This window comes from Ammospiza nelsoni, chromosome 6 (genome assembly GCF_027579445.1).
Source record: "Ammospiza nelsoni isolate bAmmNel1 chromosome 6, bAmmNel1.pri, whole genome shotgun sequence".
Taxonomy (NCBI): Eukaryota; Metazoa; Chordata; class Aves; order Passeriformes; family Passerellidae; genus Ammospiza; species Ammospiza nelsoni.
In genome coordinates this window covers 20,333,325-20,354,253 of record NC_080638.1, presented here as the reverse complement: position 1 = coordinate 20,354,253, position 20,929 = coordinate 20,333,325, and the positions used below count along the sequence as shown (strand labels likewise).

Genomic DNA, 20,929 nt, shown 5'->3' with positions numbered 1-20,929 from the left:
TTAAAGCCTGGAGAGGGAAGATGATCCTGTGGCAAAATCTGGAGCAAGTTTTAGACACTGTGGTTTCAGTCCTTGGCTGACACAGCCTTTCTACAGTGTCTTGAACCATTGCTTTGACCACCAGCATCTCCTTTTGTGAAGCAGAATGGTGTTTGTTATTCTAGCCTGTGCATTGGTCTGTCAGCCTGCATGGGACATGACCCAGGTGCTCTCTTGCCATCTCTAAGCACTGAGTGGTTTAAAAGAGAGTGATCTTGAGGGCTGTTTTTGACTGCCATGTGGTACAGGAGTTATCATCACATGCTGTCTTACCTCTGTCTTTTCATCCCATCATGAATACCACTTGTGTGGTAACTTCCCTGTTTTCCTTCAAGTTTCATGATGAAGAAAAGTTGCTCATTTTTTTCTGGGTGACTCACAGCTCTGAGGTTTTATCACTTTCATGTCTGGAGGTGGTGGGAGGAGGAAAGCCCTTGGGTAAATAAAAGGAAGGCATTTCATTTCAGTTCCATCTCAGCATGTTTTGTACCTCCCCTGTTCCTTTAGCACTTGTGCAAAGAAAATCATTAGAGACATTACTATATGCCACTGAGGGTTACACTCATTAAAGTACAACAACACCAGCTCTGGAAATTCAAAACAAAATTATTTCCTTCCCACAGACCTGAGTATCATCATATGCCTTGGCAGCTGTCAGTCAGTCTCTTGTATTCCACTGGAAATAAGTAATCTTTTCAGAATTACTGTTCTTGTCAGAATTGCTGTGTATTCTGGTTTGTTGATTCTGCCCCAGCTTTTGCTTCATAAAGGCATGAGTGCTTGCAGAAGCCAGGCTTTTGTGTTTACCTACTACTTGGGGATGTGGTTCATCTAATCCTGTTGTTTTGTGTCTCTTGATGCATTGCTCTTCTTTCATCGTGATTTAATGACTCCTGGGAAATGGGGATGAATCTGCCCCACATGGTATGAAGGTTTGCTGTCCTTAGAGCACCTCCTTATGTGAGCCTTTGGGTGTCCAGATGGTGAATTAGTGATGTCCCACTTGAAATGCAGCGTGCAGTTGAACAGGATGGTGGCTTTCCATGGGCATGTCTGCTGGTGAGGTTGCTTTTGGAGGGCAGCTTTTATTTGGTGCATACAGAGGGAAGGGCAGGATCTGGTAAAGGATTTCTGCAGGATTTCATCATGGCTATGCGCTGGACCTTCACAGCTGGTGCTAAGCAATGCTTGGGGCAGAGCAAGCGTTTGGGGAGTTCTGAGGATGGCATTTTAAATGTTGAATTTCCATTATACTTTCAGGATCAGGATATGTTGCTGACACTTTCTCTGTCAGCAGAAGTACTGAAGTATTTATTGTAATGGAGTGGAAAAGCATTCCCATAAACATCTGGTTCTCCTGGTCCTACAGACTACAGTTATTTTATATACTTTTTTTGACTGGGATAGTGTTAGTTCTTTGCTGTGCCCTAGCCTATCTGCTTGAAGCCCACCTCCTGTCTTACCTCCTGGTCTTGTAAGTCTTTGGGACAAAGACCAGCACTCCTGGGTTTTGCCCTCAGTAAACACAATGCTGCCATGAAGACATTGAGGAAATGATGAGTGTCAGTTTGTGTTCATGGAGGCTGTGAGCCAGCACAGTGCCATGGTTAAAGTCTTAATGTCCTTGTGAGAGGCTGACCTTCAAAAGTCAGGTTGGAAATAAAAGAGAGCTGGTGGTGCAAGGTGAGTCTGAAAGGAAAGGCAAGAGAAGCAGGTGTTCAGTTGGGTGTGGCAATGGCAATGTGGCATGCCCACATCCAGAAAACCTTCTGCTAGGATCTTGTGCTTCCCTGGGGATTGCAGTTCTTCTCTTACATCAGCGTGCATTGCATGAAGCAGAACACCCTATGGAAAAAGAAGAGAGATTTTGAAGGTGGTTGGCATTTGTACCAGGCAGTGACAGTAGCTCCAGTTGATTGCCTGATCAGGCACTGCCCTTCTTAGCTCCAAGCTCATTCTTATGCTTTGAAATCTGGCACCTCTGTTCCCTCCCAAGGAATTGCCTGGTTCTGAGGGAGCACCATAAGGCAGCATAAATATCCTCCATGACTGGAGCTTGGGCATGTGCCACAGGTCCTTCAGTGTACCCAAGGTTGCTCAGGAATCTGGAGGAGTGCTACTGTGGGTTTTGTAGTGCAGCTGCAAGGCATTTCACAGGTGGGATGAATGAAAGGAAGGAAAGTATTGAGAGGAAGATATTTTTCTTTCTTATGAAGCTTGTTTTTTAATGGAAGTAGTCAGCAATGGAAAAAAAAAGCTTTTTTTATTTCTTTTCTGTTTTCCACTGAAATTTAATGGGGGCTTTATTACAAGAAAAAGGGAAGAAGCATCTGTGAGATGAAGTGAACAAAGACCTCTCTCCTATGAAGACATGTTGAGTTGGTCAGTCTGAAGAAGAGAAAGCTCTGAGGAGACCTCAGTGTGGTCTTCCAGTACTTAAAGGGGGCTTGTAAAAACAAGGGAGAATGACTTTTTACACAGGCAGATAGTGATAGGACAAGAGGCTACAGTTTTAAACTAAAAGAGGGCAGGTTTAGATTACATGTAAAGAAGGAATTCTTCACTGTGAGGGTGGTGAGGCACTGGCACAGGTTGTCCAGAGAAGCTGTGGATGCCCCATCCCTGGAAATGTTCAAGGTTCAGGCTGGATGGGATTAGGAGCAGACTGGTGTAGTGAAAAGTGTCCCTGTGCTTGGCAAGGGTGTTGGAACTAGATGATCTGTAAGGTCCCTTTCAACCAAACTTTTCTATGATTCTCTGGTTCTGTGATTTTGACTAACAGTTGTCTTTGATGGGTGCAGATACTCAGCTCATCCATCAGATCGGAGATGCCCTCTCTGTGCCAGCACAGGAAGAGCAAATGATTGCCTGGGGTGTCTGCTCAGATGGCTGATTATCTGCAGCAGCAAACCATGCAGAAAATGTGTTTGCCACCAGCAGGACCCAGCTAACCTTGCACATGTTTTCCTCCCTGCAGATGTGCCGGCGTGTGTACAAAGGGATCCCGCTTCAGGTGCGAGGCCAGGTCTGGTCACTTCTGCTGGATGTTGAGAAGATGAAGAAGGAGAATGAAGGAAAATACGAGGTATGAGCTCTACCTGCCAAAGACAGCAGGAGAAGGATGATAGGGAGATTAGATTGGTTGATGAAGCTGGTTTGGTGAGGACTGAAAATGCAAAGGGTATCAACTCTTTGTCCGTGGGTTTATATTAAGCTGGAGTCTTCTAGCATGATAGTTGGCTGCTTTCTATAATATGCTGTTTCCATTTATTCTGCTGGAAGCTGGGAGCAAAGCTGCTGTCAGCATTACTGCTTCTTTAGAGAAAGATGCAGGGAAGAGTGAGGGGAGGCTTTCCATAGGCAGCATAGGGAAGCCCTTGGTGGATAATTAACTTATTTTCCAAGCCTATGTTATGATTTATTTTGCATCATGTACCAGGGTGAGGATCAAGGTGTTGTGAAGACAGTTATTTTTCAGAGGCAGGAGGCTGAGTGCTGCTTCCAACAGGTGTTTCTAAAATTCCCTGCCCATTAAGCAGGGTGATGCTAACACTTATTATTGCTGGCCAAGTGTGGATGTTACTGGCAAGGTGCCGTGGGGATGGAGGCACATGCAGGGGCTGGGGGAAGGCAGGCTGGGCTCACCACACTAAGCACAGATAAGGAGGCTCTCCCAGCATGCAGATTAAAATTGTGCTCCCTCCCTCAAAGCTGTGCTACACAGGCAGGGAAGCAATCCAAACAAATGAAAGTCACAAGGAGTTATCTGTGCTCCAGAGGGGTCTGCGATAAACAGGAGCTTCAGGGCTAATAGGCTTTGCTGGATGCAAACCCTCTTCAAGATCATCTTAATCTACCTCTTCTTTGGTGCTGCCTGCCACCAGTAATTAGCTCTCCCCTAATTTCCTCCAGGAGAAGCTCAGTGCAGGTCCTGGATGAGGGGTTTTGCTTTCAAGAAGGGACTAAGCCTCAGCCTCAGACTTGTGCCCTGAAGAAACTGGTTCCAAGGCCGCCCCATTTCTCCCTGGTGTATAGCCCATGGCACAAAAGCCTGAAGGCTACCATGGGACATTCCACACTTGCTTTTCATGTAGGTGTGATGCTCTACCTCCCCAGGATTTATTAGCTGCAGCCAGAGGGTCCTTGAGGGGAGCTTGAGAAGGCAGCAGGAGAAACATTGGCCATGGGGCAGAACAGAGGCATCCTGGCTTTTACCCACTGCTTTGCACAAGGTCTTTGGAATGGGACTTCCAGCTTTCTAGCCTCTGCTCTGCCACCAGCTTGCAGCACTAATGAGCTAACAGAGCATCTGTGGAGCTCCCAGGTTATTTACATTAGGGAAAAAAGGAGAATAACCCATCTTGTGTTTCTTTTTTAATGTCTGCACAATTAGTAAAGCCTCCTGGGTGCATGGAGATGACAAAGTCCTGTGTGACCTACCTGCCATTCATGTGCAATGATTTAAAAATACCCAAAGTAAGTTATTTACTTTGGGAAATTTCTGTGTTGTTCTGGCAGGGAAAACAAGAGGGCCTTTAGCAGGAAAATTTGAACTGAAGTGACCCAGTGCACATGAATAGTCATATTCTCTCAGGTAGTCTGTCTGCTTTATAGAGGGCAAGGAGCCATAGAATACAGAGACCTCACTATTTACAGCAGGGAAACTATGTTGTTCATCAGATCTTCATTCCATTACCACTTTATCCTCACTTGTCCTGTGTAGGCAATAATTCAAAATAGCCCCTTTACTATTGCTCCTCCATACAGCTGCTTTCAAGGTTGAAGTTAATATTCCCAAGATGCTGTGATCATCCAAAGTGTTGGCTGTGCTGGACACATGTGGGTGCTAATGACCTTCTGCTGTTCACCAGAGCTGATGTGGCCACCTTGGGAGGTCAACAGCAGCCTGGAGGTGCCTGGTGTCAGGCTGATAAGCATTCATTGGATGGCAGCTGCTGGAGCAGATGATAAGTATCTGTGCAGATGTTCTATTTTCTGTCTCCTCTGTGAGCCAGGAGGGATCCTGACCCTGGGCTCAAGGCAAATTGGGCTTGCTGCTCATCTCTGCTGCCTCCAATCTGCTGGGGAATCTCAGTGTGCCTGAGGACAGTCACAAAATGTATTTTCTTCCTGCAGTTAACTCTGGAGACATTAAAGGAGGAGGGCATGATCACTGGTGGTATCTAAAGGCTGTGAGATGAGATGCTTAGCTATAGCATAGTGGTCCTTGCCTGCAGTACAGAGCTGAATGGTGGGTTGCAGATGGGACTGCCATGAGATTTGTCCATGGAACGTCTTCATCTTGAGTCTCTGAGAGCACAGTTGGATGAGGTAGTCGTAAACTTTCATTTGAATTTCCATTCTTTTGCAGTGGACTTAAATCCTTTTACTGTGTGATGCTGCCTTAAATGATTTGCCAGCCTGGCGGGAACATGGGGATTCTTGGCTTTGAGTTTAGCTTCTGTTCTAGACTCTGCCAGTTTCTTAAAATTTGTACCAGCCCAAGAGAATATTCCAGGATTGCTCTCCTGGTGGAAACTCCTTAAACTAAAGATGACTCTCTTCTTCAGGGAAAGTAGTAGTTGGAGATCACAGAGTCTGTCATAACAGTTTGGGCTTTATTATGTTTGAGCTTCTGAAAAGCTGACAGTGCTGTGTACATCTGTGTATTGGTTCCTTAAGGATCAACAGAGCTCTCAACGCTTTATGACAGCCAGCCAGGCAAAGAAATCAAAATAAATGAGAGTGGAATTGAATTGTAAAGGTTTTAGATTCTGAAAACTCAGTATCTGCATTGGAAGATGGGTGAAGGCTCGAAGGCTGGGTTGACAGCTGCTGCTTTCTTAGGATGTGAGTGTAGGGTCATCCCCTTCTCCCTGGGCTAGCAGCACAGACAAGGGCTCAGGGGCTCACCTCCAAGCTGCAGTTCATTGCTCACTGCAGGACAGCAATGTCCCCTGCTCTGGATAGCTCTGTGCAGCTCCCAGGCTGCCACTCCTGCAGCAGGAATCCTGCCTTCTCCCTGATGGCGAGAGGTACAGGCTGAGATGGTGTCTGATTCCTGCCTCTTGTCTGCCCCTCTCCCTTCCAGCAAATGAAAGAACAAGCCAAGAGTTTTTCATCGGAAATCAAGCAGATAGATTTGGATGTTAACCGCACCTTCCGAAACCACATCATGTTCCGGGAGCGCTACGGAGTGAAGTGAGTATGGAAGGTGTCTGTGGCTCATATGGGCAGTCCTGCCAGTGCGTGTGTGAGGGATGAGCTGGATCAGCAGCCAGCAGTCCCCTGGCTCAGAGCAAAGCCATCTTTGCCTTCTCCTCAAACCATCACCACACAGTGTGACCCACAGGTGCTGGGCTGCTGATTCTTTCTTCAGAGAGGTCCACACTGGAGCAGGCTCAGCACCAGTTCTTGAGCCAAGCAACAGCCTGTTGCAGTGCCTTGTCCCCCAAGGCTCACAGTTGCAGAAGGCTTGGTTTGGGATGGCTGGGATGATGGGAGGTGGGCCCATCAGGATCTGGGAGGGATGGGGTCTTCATGACAGATTGGGTTGGAGAGGTTTGACCAAGTGACTTTGTCACTGGGGTAAGTCATACCTGGCTGCCCTTCCCAGTCTCCAAGGAACAAGCTTTCTGGTTCTGTGAGCCCTGCTCCTTGCAAAAGTGTTGAGTACCAGCTGGTTGGGTGTTTTCAGAATCTTTGCTCTCTGTGTGTATGTACTGGTGTGTTCATGAAGCGGGAGACCTCATGCTCAGGTGTTTTAAAATCCTTCTTTCTCCCCAGGCAACAGGCACTCTTCCACGTCCTGTCAGCATACTCGGTTTATAATACTGTAAGTAGTAGTAACTCCAGTTAACATGAAGAGCATTGTGCTTTATATATTTATATATGTGTGTGTGTAAAGATTTAAAGAAAAGCTTTATATATGTGTGTATTTGTGTAGACATACATATTTTCACGTGTAAATATATGTAATAAACACACACTTATTTAGCCAGTGGTAATTCCAATTTTAAGTCCTAGTAGTGGGTTGTACAGAGACCTGCAAGAATCTCTGGCAGCACAAGAATCTTTCCACAGTTGTTTCATTCCCTTGTTCATTTTGTCACCTGGTAAATGACATCTGGCAGATTTAGGGTGTCAGCAAAAAGCAAGGGATTGCCCTTTGGCTTTTCAGCAACACTAGTTTTCTGGCAGTCTGTCATGTTTCTGACTTCTCGTCTTACACCAAATGGTATCCTTGTTGAAAACACTCATTTACTACAACAAACCAGTAATTTTTAGCTGAAGGATACAGGCAGAATAAGCTGAAATTAGCAGCTGAACCTACTGTCTCCACCTCCAAGAGGGGACAGTTAGAAGATGCTCAGGGGGTTAGTCAAGGAGCCTCCCTCATGCCAGATAAATGTTTACCAGATTTATTTACTGTTTAATTACTTCAGTGCTCATATGGCTGAAGGAATGCAAAACAGCATTGGAGCCACATGCTGTTTGTCATCCCAAAGATAGATTTACCATAAGGAAAACATTTTTTAAAATGGTGAGGCATGGAAATAATTGCTCAGAGAAGTTGTGGATGCCCTGTCCTGGAAGTGTTCAAAGTCTGTTTGCATGGGGCTTTGAGCAACCTGGTCTGGTGGAAGCTGTCCCTGAGGAGGGTTGGATGAGATAATCTTCAAAGGTCCTTTTCCAGCCCAAACTACTCCATGAGTCAGTGACGTGGTAGATATGGGAGCTGTGAATTTGGACATAAACAGTAAAGACTTTGAAATGGGACAGACCTTGGAAGAGGAGAGGGAAGTACAGGCAGCTTTAGCATTATAGTAGGCTCTGCCAGCATGGCAGCACGTGTGCCCCTGTTGACTGTTGCAGGAAGTGAGCTATTGCCAAGGGATGAGCCAGATTGCAGCCATCCTCCTGATGTACCTGAACGAAGAGGATGCGTTCTGGGCGCTGGCGCAGCTGCTCACCAACCAGCGCCACGCCATGCACGGTAAGGCTGGGCTGGGTCAGGGTGTCTGCCACAGCAAGGCAACGTTGTTCAGCTTGGTCGGCAGAGCTTTGTTTCTCCTTACATGTTGGTTTAATTAAAGTGGGTGAGGTTTAACTACTTGTGCAGTCTGACTGGGGAGCTGAACTTCACTCTTGGAGGCAGACAAGCTCTTATCAAAAAAACCTGAGTTTTATCCACTTGAGCTTTAGTGCTCAGTAATTAACACTTTCACAGAAGTGCTGTCCTGCCTCCAGGGTTCCTTGCCCTTGGCAATCAATTAACTCAAGGTTATGAGTTTATAAGTCTCACAGAAGTACATCCAAGAGTATCCACGCTAAATGTAGATGTAATTCCACTAAATGTGTGATGTATTATTTTACTTCAAACACATTAGAGATCCTTTCATCTTACTTGTGGTTAGCAGTAATCTATGCACAGAGGCTTATTTCATGGGCAGAGAGCTAAACCTTATGGCTTGATAACTTTGGACAGTCTTAAATATGTGTCCCACTAGATTACAGGGCAATGAACATGCTTGTGGTGTTCAAACATCTTCAGCTTTTCTCTGAACCTTGGTAAGCACTGAGGTGTGTTTGGGGAGCTCTTGGCCAAGCCAAGTCGCAGGCAGGCAGTGGGAGCTGGGTGAGAAGGACCAGCTGGGCTTGGTCTGAGGGTCCTGTTGCCCAGATGGGGTGAGGGGTGATCTCTGGAAAGGAGGGTGAAAAGGAGGTAGCTGGGCACCCTGTTGTTCAGCCAACTTCAACAGGTGATGCAAGAGATGTGTTCATAGAGAATCAGGCTATCCCTGTCCCTGCTGCAGAGCTTACCTGATTTCTTTTTTATTTCTCTTGTCTTTTCTTGTTAAGGTTTTTTCATTCCTGGATTCCCAAAGCTGCAGAGGTTTCAAGCCCACCACGAGCAAATTTTAAACAAACTGTTCCCCAAACTGAAGAAGCACATGGTATCTCTTTACTGTCAGTCTTCCTATAATAATGCCACATTTTAATGAAAAAGCAGTTCATATAGTGTTCTGCCAGACAGATGCACAGCTGAACATATTTCTAACCATACAGGACTGCTTCAGCTGCAGAGGCAGGCATTTATTAAACGGGTTGCCCAAATCTTGCTAAGGTGAATGGTAATCATTTGCTTGCTGATCATCATTAGTGGAAGGACTGCTAAAATGTAAAGGCTTCCCAGGAGAGCCAGGAAGGCTTACAGAGCCTGGAGCAGTGTGGCTGGACTGTGTGCTTGCACCAGCTGCAAGGCCCAAAGGCTGATGCTGGTCTGTCTGGAGTCTTATTTCAGTAATTATTAGCTCCAAGTGCTTTGCTGTTGTTTTAAGTCAGGAGGCACATAAGATTTGCTGGGTGTTTTGTTGCTTGGGCATGTCCAGTTGCTTTTCTCTCCAGCAGATGATACAGGCCCATTTGGTGGCTGCAGGAGCATCTGCAGGGCACACCAACTCCAGTCTTATGTCCAGGCCACTATTTTACTGCACCTGCTCTCTCCCTTTCTTTTCCTTTTGCCTTGCCCCCCTTTGCATTTGGTGTAGACAGCTGGTGTTCAGTGGCCAGACTCCTAAAGTTCTCTTACACTCCCAAGAGCCTTGGTAGCCCCCATCTCCAGCAAAAGGTGTTTGTATTACCATCATCTGCACAGCTCTTGCTTCATGCTGCAAATGGCTGTAAAAGTGAAACAGAGCCATGATAGGTTTTCACTTAATTATAGTCATGGGCAGAGGAGGGGATGGGAATAACTCAGAAAGCTGCTCATTCCTCCTGCTCCTGAAGGCTCTCCAGGCTTGCAGTTGCACAGCACCAGGCAGAAGCAAAGGCTGGAGCTGGCCATTCATCCCATGGGCTTCTTTCTCTTCCCATCCCCATTGCTTCATTGGCTTTGCAGCAGAGGTCACGTCAGCTCTGCACACATGCCAGCACTGGGCACCAGATGGAGAAATGTTAGACCAAGGTGGTGATGGTGGGGTTTTTAAGAGTTTTCCTTAGCCTGTCAGGCTGTCCTGCTCCTGCAGCAGCCATGCCATGTAAACCAGGTGGAGCTTCCAAAGCTGCCTTGACTGTGCTCCAAGAGGCTCACATGGGAATTGCTATGGAAACAAAAATGGTAGTCTGCAGGAGTGGTTTGAGTTCCTGGAAGGTTTTTATAAATCCCTGGAGTAGGTATTAGGCCAGAAAAGCTTCTCCCAGAAATCCCTTTCCAATACTATGGCTGAAGTCTGGCCACATCGAGGACCAGGTTCGGTGGATGTCTTGGGCAAAGGACCAAAGCAGGGCTTCAGCACTGGTGTGTAAAGCAGGGGCTTTCTTGGGAGATCAACCACAGCCAAATCCTGCACTCACATCCCAGAATAAGTAAACCAACCAACTAACCTCCCCCAAAGCCTTATGAGCCGCTTGAACCTCCAGTAACCAGCCTGGTGAAATGCCTGTCTTTGCTCTCTTCCCCCAGGACAAGGAGCAGATGACCACTGGGATTTACACAACCAAGTGGTTCCTGCAGTGTTTCATTGACCGGGTGAGGATGCTCTGGGGGTTTTTTGCTGCGCTCCTGTTTGCATGTGTGCTTAATCTGCCTGTGTTTTTTTGTAAATCTTATACTTTGAAGAAGCTGTTAATATTTTATAAGGTGGGATATTATGCACACTCTCATAAAGGAAAAAAATTAATAAGGGAGAAGGTAAAAATAACTGCATGTCACTGATGAGAAGCCAATTCCTGCTGCCTCATCACAAGCAGTCGCAGGGAGATGGCTCAGCATCAGCAGTACAAACTTCAGAGTCAGGAGAGATCTTTCTCTTGCCCACTGGCACTGCTGCAAAGGCAATTAACCTCACTTTGGCTCTGGAGACAACATAGAAAGAAGAAGAGATGGGGGCACAAACCTTGACAAATAGCAGTGCAGCAGCTGCAGGCAAAGGAGTGGATTGGGACTGGAAAGGTGGAAGTGAGAGAAAATTACCCTACTTCGTCCAGAGCTAATTTGCTAGTCCTGAGCCAAGACTACTTTATTTTTAGGATCAGCATTGTGCTTACTGGACTTGAATGCAATGTCCAGATTTGCTGATATTTAGGACATCTGTGTGCTCCAGTCTCAATTTTCTGCTGCCCTGTCTTCTATAAAACAGTGGATGGCTCCTTCCCCTCGAGAGGGAACTCGCTGCTTTTGCCATGGAAAGCTGTATAAAATGCAAAATCCCTTTAACTGCAGTAGCATGTGGTAAAAGCTGCAATGGTCAGTTGTGCCAAACTCTGGAGAGTCTGTGCAGTATCCTAAATTAGAACCTAAACATTTCAGTAGGATTAATATTAATTTCTGTGTTGGTGAGGTACCTTAGATCTTTGGTGGGAGGTATGGGCTGCTTCGTCACTTTGGACATCAGTTCAATCCTGTTTGTCAGACTGGGTCTAGGTGCAAATTAAAACCTTTTTCAGAGGTATTTTTAGCAGGCAGAAATAAGCCTGTATATAAGAAAAACCTCTTCTTTGGACACCAGATGAATGATTTTTTTAATGCTTAGTGATGCATCATTGGGTTTTCAGACCTATCCCATAAATAGCCCTTTTGGGAAATCTGGATGGATACAGGAGTTGTTTTTTGTGCTCACAAGGCTGAAAGATGATGGTACTCTCTCTAGGGTAGGGGTTATCCGCATGCTAGCATGCTTATGAGGGAAGTTTCTCTTTTTTCTGCATTCATGGATGGGTTTTAAGTATTTCCCCAGCCACCCAAGTTCATTAGCTTTAAGGCAAAGCCATAGATGATAAAAGATATTTTTGTGTTTTAGATGAATTCCTGACTTGCAAAGCCTAGCCCTGTTTTGTGATTTGGTGCAAGGTGATGCAGTGATGGCAGCAGCCTCTGTTTCATCATGCCATTTGTGACTTGTCTGTGTGTTTGGAACAGACCCCATTCACGCTGACCTTGCGGCTGTGGGATATCTACATCCTGGAAGGGGAGCGCGTGCTGACGGCCATGGCTTACACCATCCTCAAACTGCACAAAAGTAAGGTCCCACCTGATTGCATCCCCTGTGGCTCTGGTGCCACTGTGCTGGGCCACCCTTGTGCTGCTGACCTGAAAAGCCCTGCTGGCCACTTCCAGCCTCTTGGTGCCTTGCACTGGCCACAAAAGGCACAGTCCAGGGGAGGAAAGGAGATGCCACAAGGTTTTTGCTGTGCTCAGCACACAGAAACCACACCTGAAATGCTCCCTGCTGCCTCTTCCTATGTACTGTGCCCCACAAATTGCTTTTAGGGGCAATACAGACAGCAGCCCATCTGTCTGCAGAACTATGTGGTGACTCAACTGAAAAGTCTGTAGAGGGACAAGTAAGTCCACTAATACACTTCTAAAATGATCAAAACCTGGTTGTCTTGCATAACACTAAGGCAGTGATGTTTCTACCTCGAGATCTTTGTAACTTTGAACCCCTTCACTCCCATAAATTGATAGTCTTGTTGTGTCACTCTTTTGGCCTTCATCTGGGGCAGGAGTGTGTGATGAGAACCTTTGGGCAGCAGAATTTATGGGACTGCATGTGTTGGCTTCTGCAAACAGCCACCCTGTTCTTCTCTCATTTAAATGAAGAACAGGCTATCCATAAATAAATCTTGAAGTATCCTATTTGTCTGCAGAAAATGAGAAACTGGCAGGCAGGCAGATGTTTCAGTTTGGTTGGAAAATCTCACCTCCCTGAGGAATGTGTAGTGTGGGTTGACATCTCTTCCTACAACCTGTATTTTTGCCTGTATCCCATCCCTGTCTGCAACCTTTGGAAGGGCCAGTGCCTCTTCCTGCTTCCCTGCCTGCTGGTGCAGGTTGGCATCCTCAGCTGGTGGTGGCAGCTGCCGCCAGTGGCTGTTCAGCCTGATGCTTCGGGCCTGTCTCATGGAGCTTTTCCTCCTCCTAGAGGCATTGGTGAGAACTTCCAGAAATGGTCTGAACCCTGCATCCTCATCAGCACAGCTCCCAGCCCTGCCATTGTCCTGCCACTGGGAAACTACTGCTCAGGTGGCATGGATATATACATGTATTGATGACCCTGAGCAATAGTGGGAAGGTGGGAGAGAGGCAGAAGCATTCAGGCTGTCCCCACTGTGGAATGGGAACAGCAACAGAATCCCACATAAAACCAAAGCATGGTGTAACCCACACTTGTGCTACCCTGAAATTTGTCTGTGCCACTGCCATTACTCCTTTCTCCCATCCCCCAGAGCGCTTGCTGAAGATGACACTGGAAGATTTACGTGAATTTCTTCAGGAGAAAATTGCTGCTTCTCTGCAGTATGAGGACGATGCTGTCATCGAGCAGCTGCAGGTGTCAATGACCGAACTGCGAAAGATGAAGTTTGACCTGCCCCCACCAGGTGGGTAGAGGGGAAGGTGGGCAGCCCAGCAGGGACCAGAGCATCCCACTGGTGTGGCTGGGAGCCAGGGCAGCCCAGAAGGGCTGGTACCTGTTGTGTGGAAGCACCTGTCTTCCTTACATTCAGGCCATGCAAACATAAACTGATGCATAGTTTGGGTTTTATTTTGTTTTCTCTGCTTCCAATGCAGCAAAGCCTGAGGAGTTTCCAAGGAAACCCCTGGGCCTGGAGCTCTCCCTCAACCCAGTAGCCATAAAGGAAAACACAGCAGCCAATGGCCAGAATGGCCAGGTGGGTGAGCGCACTCCAGACAGGGAGCCCCAAACCGACAGAGTTCCTGGCACACCAGGAGGAATGACAGTGGTGGAAGCGAGGATTCTCACCTTCCAGGGTAGTGAAGCAGCTGAAGCAACGAACACGCCTGTTTTGGGTGGGAGACCACCGGATGAGGAAGGTCAGGTGGAGCCCATCATGGACGGGCAGCCATCATCTCTTCTGAAGGCAAGCGAGACACAGGCCCAGCAACACCTCCTGCCCACGGTCCTGCCTCCAGAGCAGCCCCTTCTTGCTCCTGGCTGTGCCGTGGTGGACCATGGAGTCTCCCTCCATGCCCCAGCTGAGCACAGCTCCTTAGACTCCTCTCTCCAAAACAGGCTGGCTCCTCCCAACTCCAGCACCGCTGAGCCTTCTGCTACGGACCAGGCAGCGTGGCAGCCAAATCCCTCTGCCCTGCCAGCAGGAGAACAGGACCAGGCAGCATGGCAGCCAAACCCTGCTGCCCTGCCAGCAGGAGAACAGGCATCTTCCCTGAGCAGAGGCACAGTGCTCGAAGCAGCCCCCTATCCTCTGCCAGCCGGCTGCCAGCAGCTGTCCCAAACATCACAGAGCCATGGCTCCCCTGAGAGCGAGCGCGGGGAGGAGGCGGCGGATGACAGGCACTGCAGGGCGGTGCTGCCGTACAAAATGGGCCTGAAGCACTCGGCATCCAAAGCTGCATCCACAGGGGAGCTCCTCAGCCTGCAGCACAATGGGCTGGGCAGTGCCACCAGCAGCACGCGCTGGCCCGAGGCCGTGCTGCCCGCGCACAGGCAGGCAGGGGGCAGTGTGCCCATCTTGTCCAGCAGAGAGCCGGAGGCAGCAGGGCTGACCGAGGGCTGCCCCACCCAGCGGGCACCGTCCCCTGTGGTGGAAGGGAACAGCCCCTATGTCGTTATCAAAACCACCACTCCCCTCCACCTGGCCCATGCGACAGAGCAGGACTTCTTGAACAGAAAGCAGGTGGCATTACCTTTGTCAGAGACTGGACATCCTCTGCCTACCACCTCCATGCCACCACCTCTTATGCTGGACCCAGAGGAGGCAGAGGTCCAGAAAAGCCTCCAGAAACCATTAAATGCACTGAAAGCCCCACGACCCCCACTGAGCCCCAAACCAAAATTACCACCACAGGTTGCCAAATCCCGCTCAGAGAACAGTTTCCTTTCAGGCTCTCCTTCCCTGGCAAAGCTGCCCAAATCGGTGACGTTTTAGTGGGGATGGGGAAGGGGAAGTTAAGGGAGAAGAAGTGGGTTCTGGAGAAGCACCCTTGCCCCATTTACAGGATTCCCTTCTGTCAGCAGGGCTGTCAGGGTTACAGCACAGCACCATCGCACGTCACGCTGTGCTTTGGTACGAGTGCCCAGTGAGGAGATGAAGCGGTGGCCGCCAGCACTAGGAGACACCAGCAGATTGGATTTGCATGTTTCCTATGGACAAATTGGAAAATGCTTTCAGTTTTTGCTCTTCAAACCTCCCCAAGTCTCATCACTTGGGGGAAGGGGCAGGGCTGGTGAGTTCGTTGCGTGTTTTCTCCTGCTCCTGTCTGTGGGAACCCACGACCAAGCAAGCAGGCATAAGGTGTCGGAATCCGAAACGCTTTCTTTACAATGCCCCATCGGCGCAGCTACAGCATTGCTTTCAAAGGCCTTTGTAGCAATAGATCTTTATTTCATTTCCCAGACCTGCAGTTGTAGGCAGCAGAATTTCCAGGCAGTGCCATGGCATCCTGGCAGGACACAGGCAGCCCGCTGCCCCCTCTATGCAATTCCACAAAGCAGTGCCCAGCTGTATCTGGCTCCTGCTGCCGTAGTGGATGGTGTTTAGGAGGACAGATTTAACAGCTGCTGAGTCCCTTGGACATCTCCTTGGTGTCAGCCCAGTGGGGGGCTGCCAGCAGAGTGGTCCTTTCCCAGGTTCTCAGGGTGACAAGGACAGTGATGAAGGTGGAGCCTGGTCTCTTGGGCCGAGTGCCCTTTCTGTTGGCCTTTCCTTCCCAGGGCCAGCACAGCGAGCAGGCTCGCTGCCTTTCTGTTCCTCAGACAGGAGAAGGGGCTGCTGGCTCAGGAAACCCGCCTGCACTACCCAGCTGCTGGACGAGTGATGGCATCTAATCACAGTGCCGCAGATAAGTCCACTTTTGCTTTGAGTAAGTTAAGTGTCAGAGTGGAAAGGGCATAGGAATTGGGGAAGGGGGAGCACATTGCCCAGAACCTGATCTTAGTCCTTCTGGTTGAGCCCACAGAGAATTAACAACAGGAAGTTGCATTAAGTCCTAAAGGTCTGTCCATCTCCTCCCCATCCCAAGGTGCAGCTGCTGCACAGCCCAGGCCATTGGCTGGAGATGTGCAAGGATCTGGGGAGACACCTCATAGAAAGAGCTGGTCCAAAATTCTGATTCCGGTATCTGCTTCACCCTTAGAAGGGACTTCATCAGGAAGGCAGATCAGTGAAAAAGCAGGAAGTAGTCCAGATATGCTGGATTTGACTTTGCTGTCCAGAAGGGGTAGCTGCAAGTGCAACCTTAGGTGGGACTGCAAGTGGGATTCCTATTCCTTCAACAGAGATCCTGAGCAAAAGCTCCTTTAAGTTCTAAGGAGACTTTGAAAACTAATTTTTTTTTAATATCTCAAAGGCTGCTTCAGTTGCATAACCTGATCTAAAGCCTACTTGAAAGCCCAGCAGAAAACTTCCACTAAATTACTTTGTGGGTTCCAGGAGCTGGACTTGATGATGCTGGTGGATGCCTTCCAGCTCAGCATATTCTATGGTTCTGTGATTTATCAGGGTTTATTTTGCCTTGTGTACGTGCGGTGGTTTATGTTTGCAGCAGGGAGTGTCAAAGGGAGCACTGGATTTTTGTTTGGATGTAGCCAGCCAGACCACAGCACCCTCAGCTTTCATTGGAACCCCAGCTCTGTCCCAGACCCCATCTTCTTCCACTGAGCCTCCAACCTTGCCCATCCTCTCCCTCTGTAGAGCAGGGAAAACCCTATTAGCTACCTCGCAGGGGTGTTGTGAGGAGTCAAGCATTGCTGTTTGAGGAAAAGTGCTCTTTGAATGTTCAGTATTTGTGTTTTGAGACACCACAGGTCCTTTCTAGGACAATGGTGCTTGAATTGTTTTTAATTTAGAGTATGTTTTTCCATAACTGTGCATAGTTAAATATTATTTGTGCGTTAAAATACCTGAGCAGTATTTCAGGACAGATATCCATTGCCTTTTGCTAGCAGTCCACTGGCCACAGGAGCTTACTGGGAAGCAACAGGAAGCATCTGAGAGCTGTTGGTCACATCTTGACTTCTGTAGCTTGGGGCTCTGTCCTCTCCTTGAAGCCCACACAGGACTCCTAATGCATCTGAGCATCACGCATGCAAGAGCTGAGACCTCTTTCCCCTTGTTTTAACCCATTTTCCCTCATTTCAGGCACACAGCCTTCGCACATCATGTTTCTTGTGCACCCAGACTCCTCACACAGTGTGTCTGGGATGTTTTGCAGTATTAACATTTTAAAAAGGTGGTTTGCTCTAATTTTGGAGAGCTGTCAAATGTACAGTACTCATTGCATGGCATTTGGTGCATGATGTTCAACGTGAATTTTGATGGGGAAACTGGTGGGAGTTGTCTTTCTCTCCAAGCCCTAATGGGAATGAGCAGCAAGGTCCTCAGTCATCTTCAGGCCTGGGGGAACCACCAGCAACATGCATTGCTGTCTTTGGGGTGATGCTCTCGCTGGAACACATCAATGCATGATCCCCAAGGAGATGCCCACTCCTGTCTGTCTCCTCTTGCTGCAACAAAGCTGCAGCCATGATGGGTCTGCAGCAGCATGGCCCAGCCTCAGCTCTTTTGCAGGAATAGGAAGGGAAAGAGCAGGATGAGGGTGGCAGCTCAGCAGGACAAATTACCTAACCAAGCCACTTGCAGCCCTGCCCAGCCCCCTGCAAGAGTCTTGACCCCTCAGCAGAAACCACTCTTACTGTGAGCAAACATGGGAAAGGAGCTCCCCACATCCTTGTCCTTGCAGCCCTGACACAATGGTGGCCTTGCTGCCTTCCATGCAGAGGTAAGGACCAACGTTGTGTGTTTGGGTTTTTTAGGTTGTTTGTTTTTCCTTGTGTTGTTTGTTTGTGATAGAGCACTTTGAGTGGCTGCAGCACTGGCAGAGAGCAGGAGCCACAGGACCCAGCTCCAGCAGGGGCCAGAGGTTGAGGTTAGGGTTTCTTGGCCATGCACTTTGAGAGCCTGGCTACCGTCTGCTTTCCTTTTTATTTGCTCTTCTTGTTTACAGCGTGGAACGCTTCTTTCATGACTCTTTCTAATGTATTATAATTATTACTTTCAAGAAAAAAAAAAGTTTTTATGTCTGTTTTTTTGTTTGTTCAGTTTGTTTTTTTTTAAAGGAAGGTTTTTTTTGGAAAAAAAAAGTCAATCATTCCTTTTTATGCTGATCCAAACTGTCCGGAGTGTTCGATGCTGTGTTTTACATGGTTGTAGTAATAATGGTTAAAGAAGTTTAGCACAAATTCAGACTCCACAAGGTTTCTTACAGGAACAGAAGCTGCACCAAGACTGGTTGTCTTCTCCTGATGACTTTTAGCTTGATCCACTGTGTATGCTTCAGCTGCAACAGGTCCATCCTGCTCCATCTCTGCTTTCCTCCCTGATTTTCTATTGTCATTAAATCCAGGCATCCCCGGCAGCAGTGGAAAGCAAAATGCTCTTTTCTACTTACCACCATCCTCTCCCAGCTGAGCAAAGGGCAGCATCCCTTCTCACACGCAGCTGCTGATCAGCAGCACTGCTGAAGCTTGTGTTTTGGCCAAGATTTTGTGTTTGGAGTTTGTTTTCCTGCCTGTAGGCAGTGTAGGGAGGCTGGATGGGAGGGGGAGCGGGTGGACACAGCTCCTGGCACAGCAGGTGGGTGGGTGGGTGCGACTCACACTCATGAGTCAGGGCTGAGCTGAGTCACGTTTACAGCAGCCACTGGGAGTGTGAGGTGGTGCTGCTGACAGCTGAGGATGCATTTTAAAAAGCTGTGCGTGAGCAGTACCTCTGACACACCCCAGATTTCATAGCCAAGGCTTCCTGGGCTTAGATGACGATGGTACTGCTGCCTTTGAGGTGTTAAATGTGAGTAGTGAGCAGTGTTGTGGCTCCCCTGAGAGAAAGCTGCCTCTTAGCGTTAAGCAGCATGTTTATGGTAAACACAGGTCTGTCTCTGCCAGAGTAGCGCAGAGGGCACAAAGAGTGACAGCAGATGGAGGGGTCAGAAGTAGCTAAATGGCACCCTAGGATTTAAGAGCAGTGCCTGAAACTGGCATCCCCATGTGTCTGTCACCCACTGAGTGCTGTAGGCTGCGTTTCCTGCTTCTGTTACTGACCTGCCACACATGAGAGGTCCAACAGGAACAAAAAATTGTTCTCTAATGCCCTTAAATTAGCTCATTTATATTGATTAGGTTAAAACCTGGTCTGAAACACCACAGAAAAAGTCCCAGCACCACTGAACACCACAGTGTTTACTGTCACAGAAGCAGCATGAGGATGCAGCTCTTGGCACATCTCCTGTGCCATTTCACTGGATGCCAGCACGGGGATTGCAGCACTGTGACCAAGGGTGAGATCCCCAGGCTGGAGTGAAGCAAACCTCATCCCTCTTATGTTCCAGGTGCTCACAAACAGCCTGATTGCACAAGCTGCTTTGTGTCACCTCCCGGCCACCAGCTCCCTGAACCCTCAGGCGGTGCCAGGTGGGACCAGGTTTGAATTTCTGCCACAGTTACTTACGTGACAGGCAGTGCAGGGTTTAGAAATGGCATTTATCCAACTGCTAAAACAGCGTCCCTGTCAAGGAGAGAGCAGAAATGTCCAGAAGGGCAGCTTCCCCAAGGGAAGGTGAGTTGTGCTAGGTTTGAGGGTTGTGTTCCTCCATTAAACAGCCTTGGTTCACGTAGTTGTTGAAAAAAAGGAGGAATATATTGCTTATTGGTATCCTTGGTCTCCAGGCTCCCTGCATTTGCCCAGTTGTGGCCTTGTGGCTGTGGTACTCTCACCCTGTCCCTGCAGGGACCAGGGACAGGCATGGCTCCACCACCTCCTCTTACAGCATCCCTCCAGCTAGTGCAGGAGCCACAGAGGTACCCAGCCTTGAACTGGTGCTTGATGGGGCTCTCAGGTATGGTTTTGGGGTGCCAAGCACCCACTGCAGAGAGTCCTTCCCCTCCTGTCCCCCTGAGGGCTTGACTGCTGCTGGCAGGGGACGAAGCTTAGGACAATCCCAAAGCCCAAGGTTACAGATACCCACTTGATGGACAGCATTGGGACCAGCAGCAAATGAGTGTCATAGATGGTGTTGAGGCTGCTGCTTGAATCCTAGTGGTCTTAGCAGCCAGGGACAGGTCCTCCCACTGCCTCTTCCTCTGCACTTGGTATTTGCCAGTATTATCATCTCCCTTTTCCTGTGGAGCCACTGCTGTCCTCACAGCAGCTCTCCAGCTCCCAGGGCTGGTTCCCAAGGCAGAATTGCAAACTCCCCAAGCTGTGCTCAGCTTTATTACCCTGGCAGCCCCCTGTGGCTCCTGTCCTTCCTGGATCAGGAACAGCCAAACCAGTAGGCCCAGGAGCTGGGACAAGCAGGAGAGCAGGTCTGTCCTCGCTGCTTGCTGCCTCTCAGCCAAGCCCTGGCTGTGCTCATCACCATCCCTGCCCACCTCCCACGACACAGAAAGCTCCTCAACTGCTGCATGCCTCCACAAGGCTTCAGCCACTTGGCACTGAATAATTGATGCTAAGTGGAGCCTGGAGCAGAGAAGTTGAGGGAGGGAGCAAGGCTTTGTGCTGCCTTAGGAGGCTCTGCTCCCCAATATAGCAGGGGGAGAGAGATGGGTGTGCAGTGTCTGGCAGCTTTGTGCCCCAGACAGTTTGGCAGAGAGAGCTGGAGTTTGGCTGGGCCTGGGAGCATTCCTCTTCTTAGCCTTGCTGTGCTGTCATTTGTCACCTGCTGCTGTGGCACCTGTGGGAGCTGCACGCTGCCGTCATGCTGCTCTCATGCTCCTTGTGTGCTGCAGAGGAGCCATGGCAGTAGTGGATGGGACTTGGGGAGCAGAGCAAGGGCAGACCCAGCAGCCCTTGCTAGGGCTGGTACCATGGCTCTCCTAAGCGACACACCCTGTACTTAACCCATAGCAAG

General features: G+C 48.7%; 1 protein-coding gene across 1 annotated transcript in view; it reads left to right on the top strand.

Annotated features, from left to right (window-relative positions):
• The window catches only part of LOC132074547 (USP6 N-terminal-like protein), a 75,764-nt gene extending 57,652 nt beyond the window's left edge, over positions 1-18,112 (top strand). Inside the window, exons 8-16 of the mRNA XM_059474414.1 lie at positions 3,017-3,124; positions 6,131-6,240; positions 6,826-6,874; positions 7,915-8,035; positions 8,902-8,996; positions 10,505-10,570; positions 11,960-12,059; positions 13,270-13,422; positions 13,613-18,112. Of these exons, the coding sequence (XP_059330397.1) occupies positions 3,017-3,124; positions 6,131-6,240; positions 6,826-6,874; positions 7,915-8,035; positions 8,902-8,996; positions 10,505-10,570; positions 11,960-12,059; positions 13,270-13,422; positions 13,613-14,952 (2,142 nt within the window). The 3' untranslated portion in view covers positions 14,953-18,112. The remainder of the gene's footprint in view (positions 1-3,016; positions 3,125-6,130; positions 6,241-6,825; positions 6,875-7,914; positions 8,036-8,901; positions 8,997-10,504; positions 10,571-11,959; positions 12,060-13,269; positions 13,423-13,612) is intronic.
• The last annotated feature ends 2,817 nt before the right edge of the window (positions 18,113-20,929 follow it).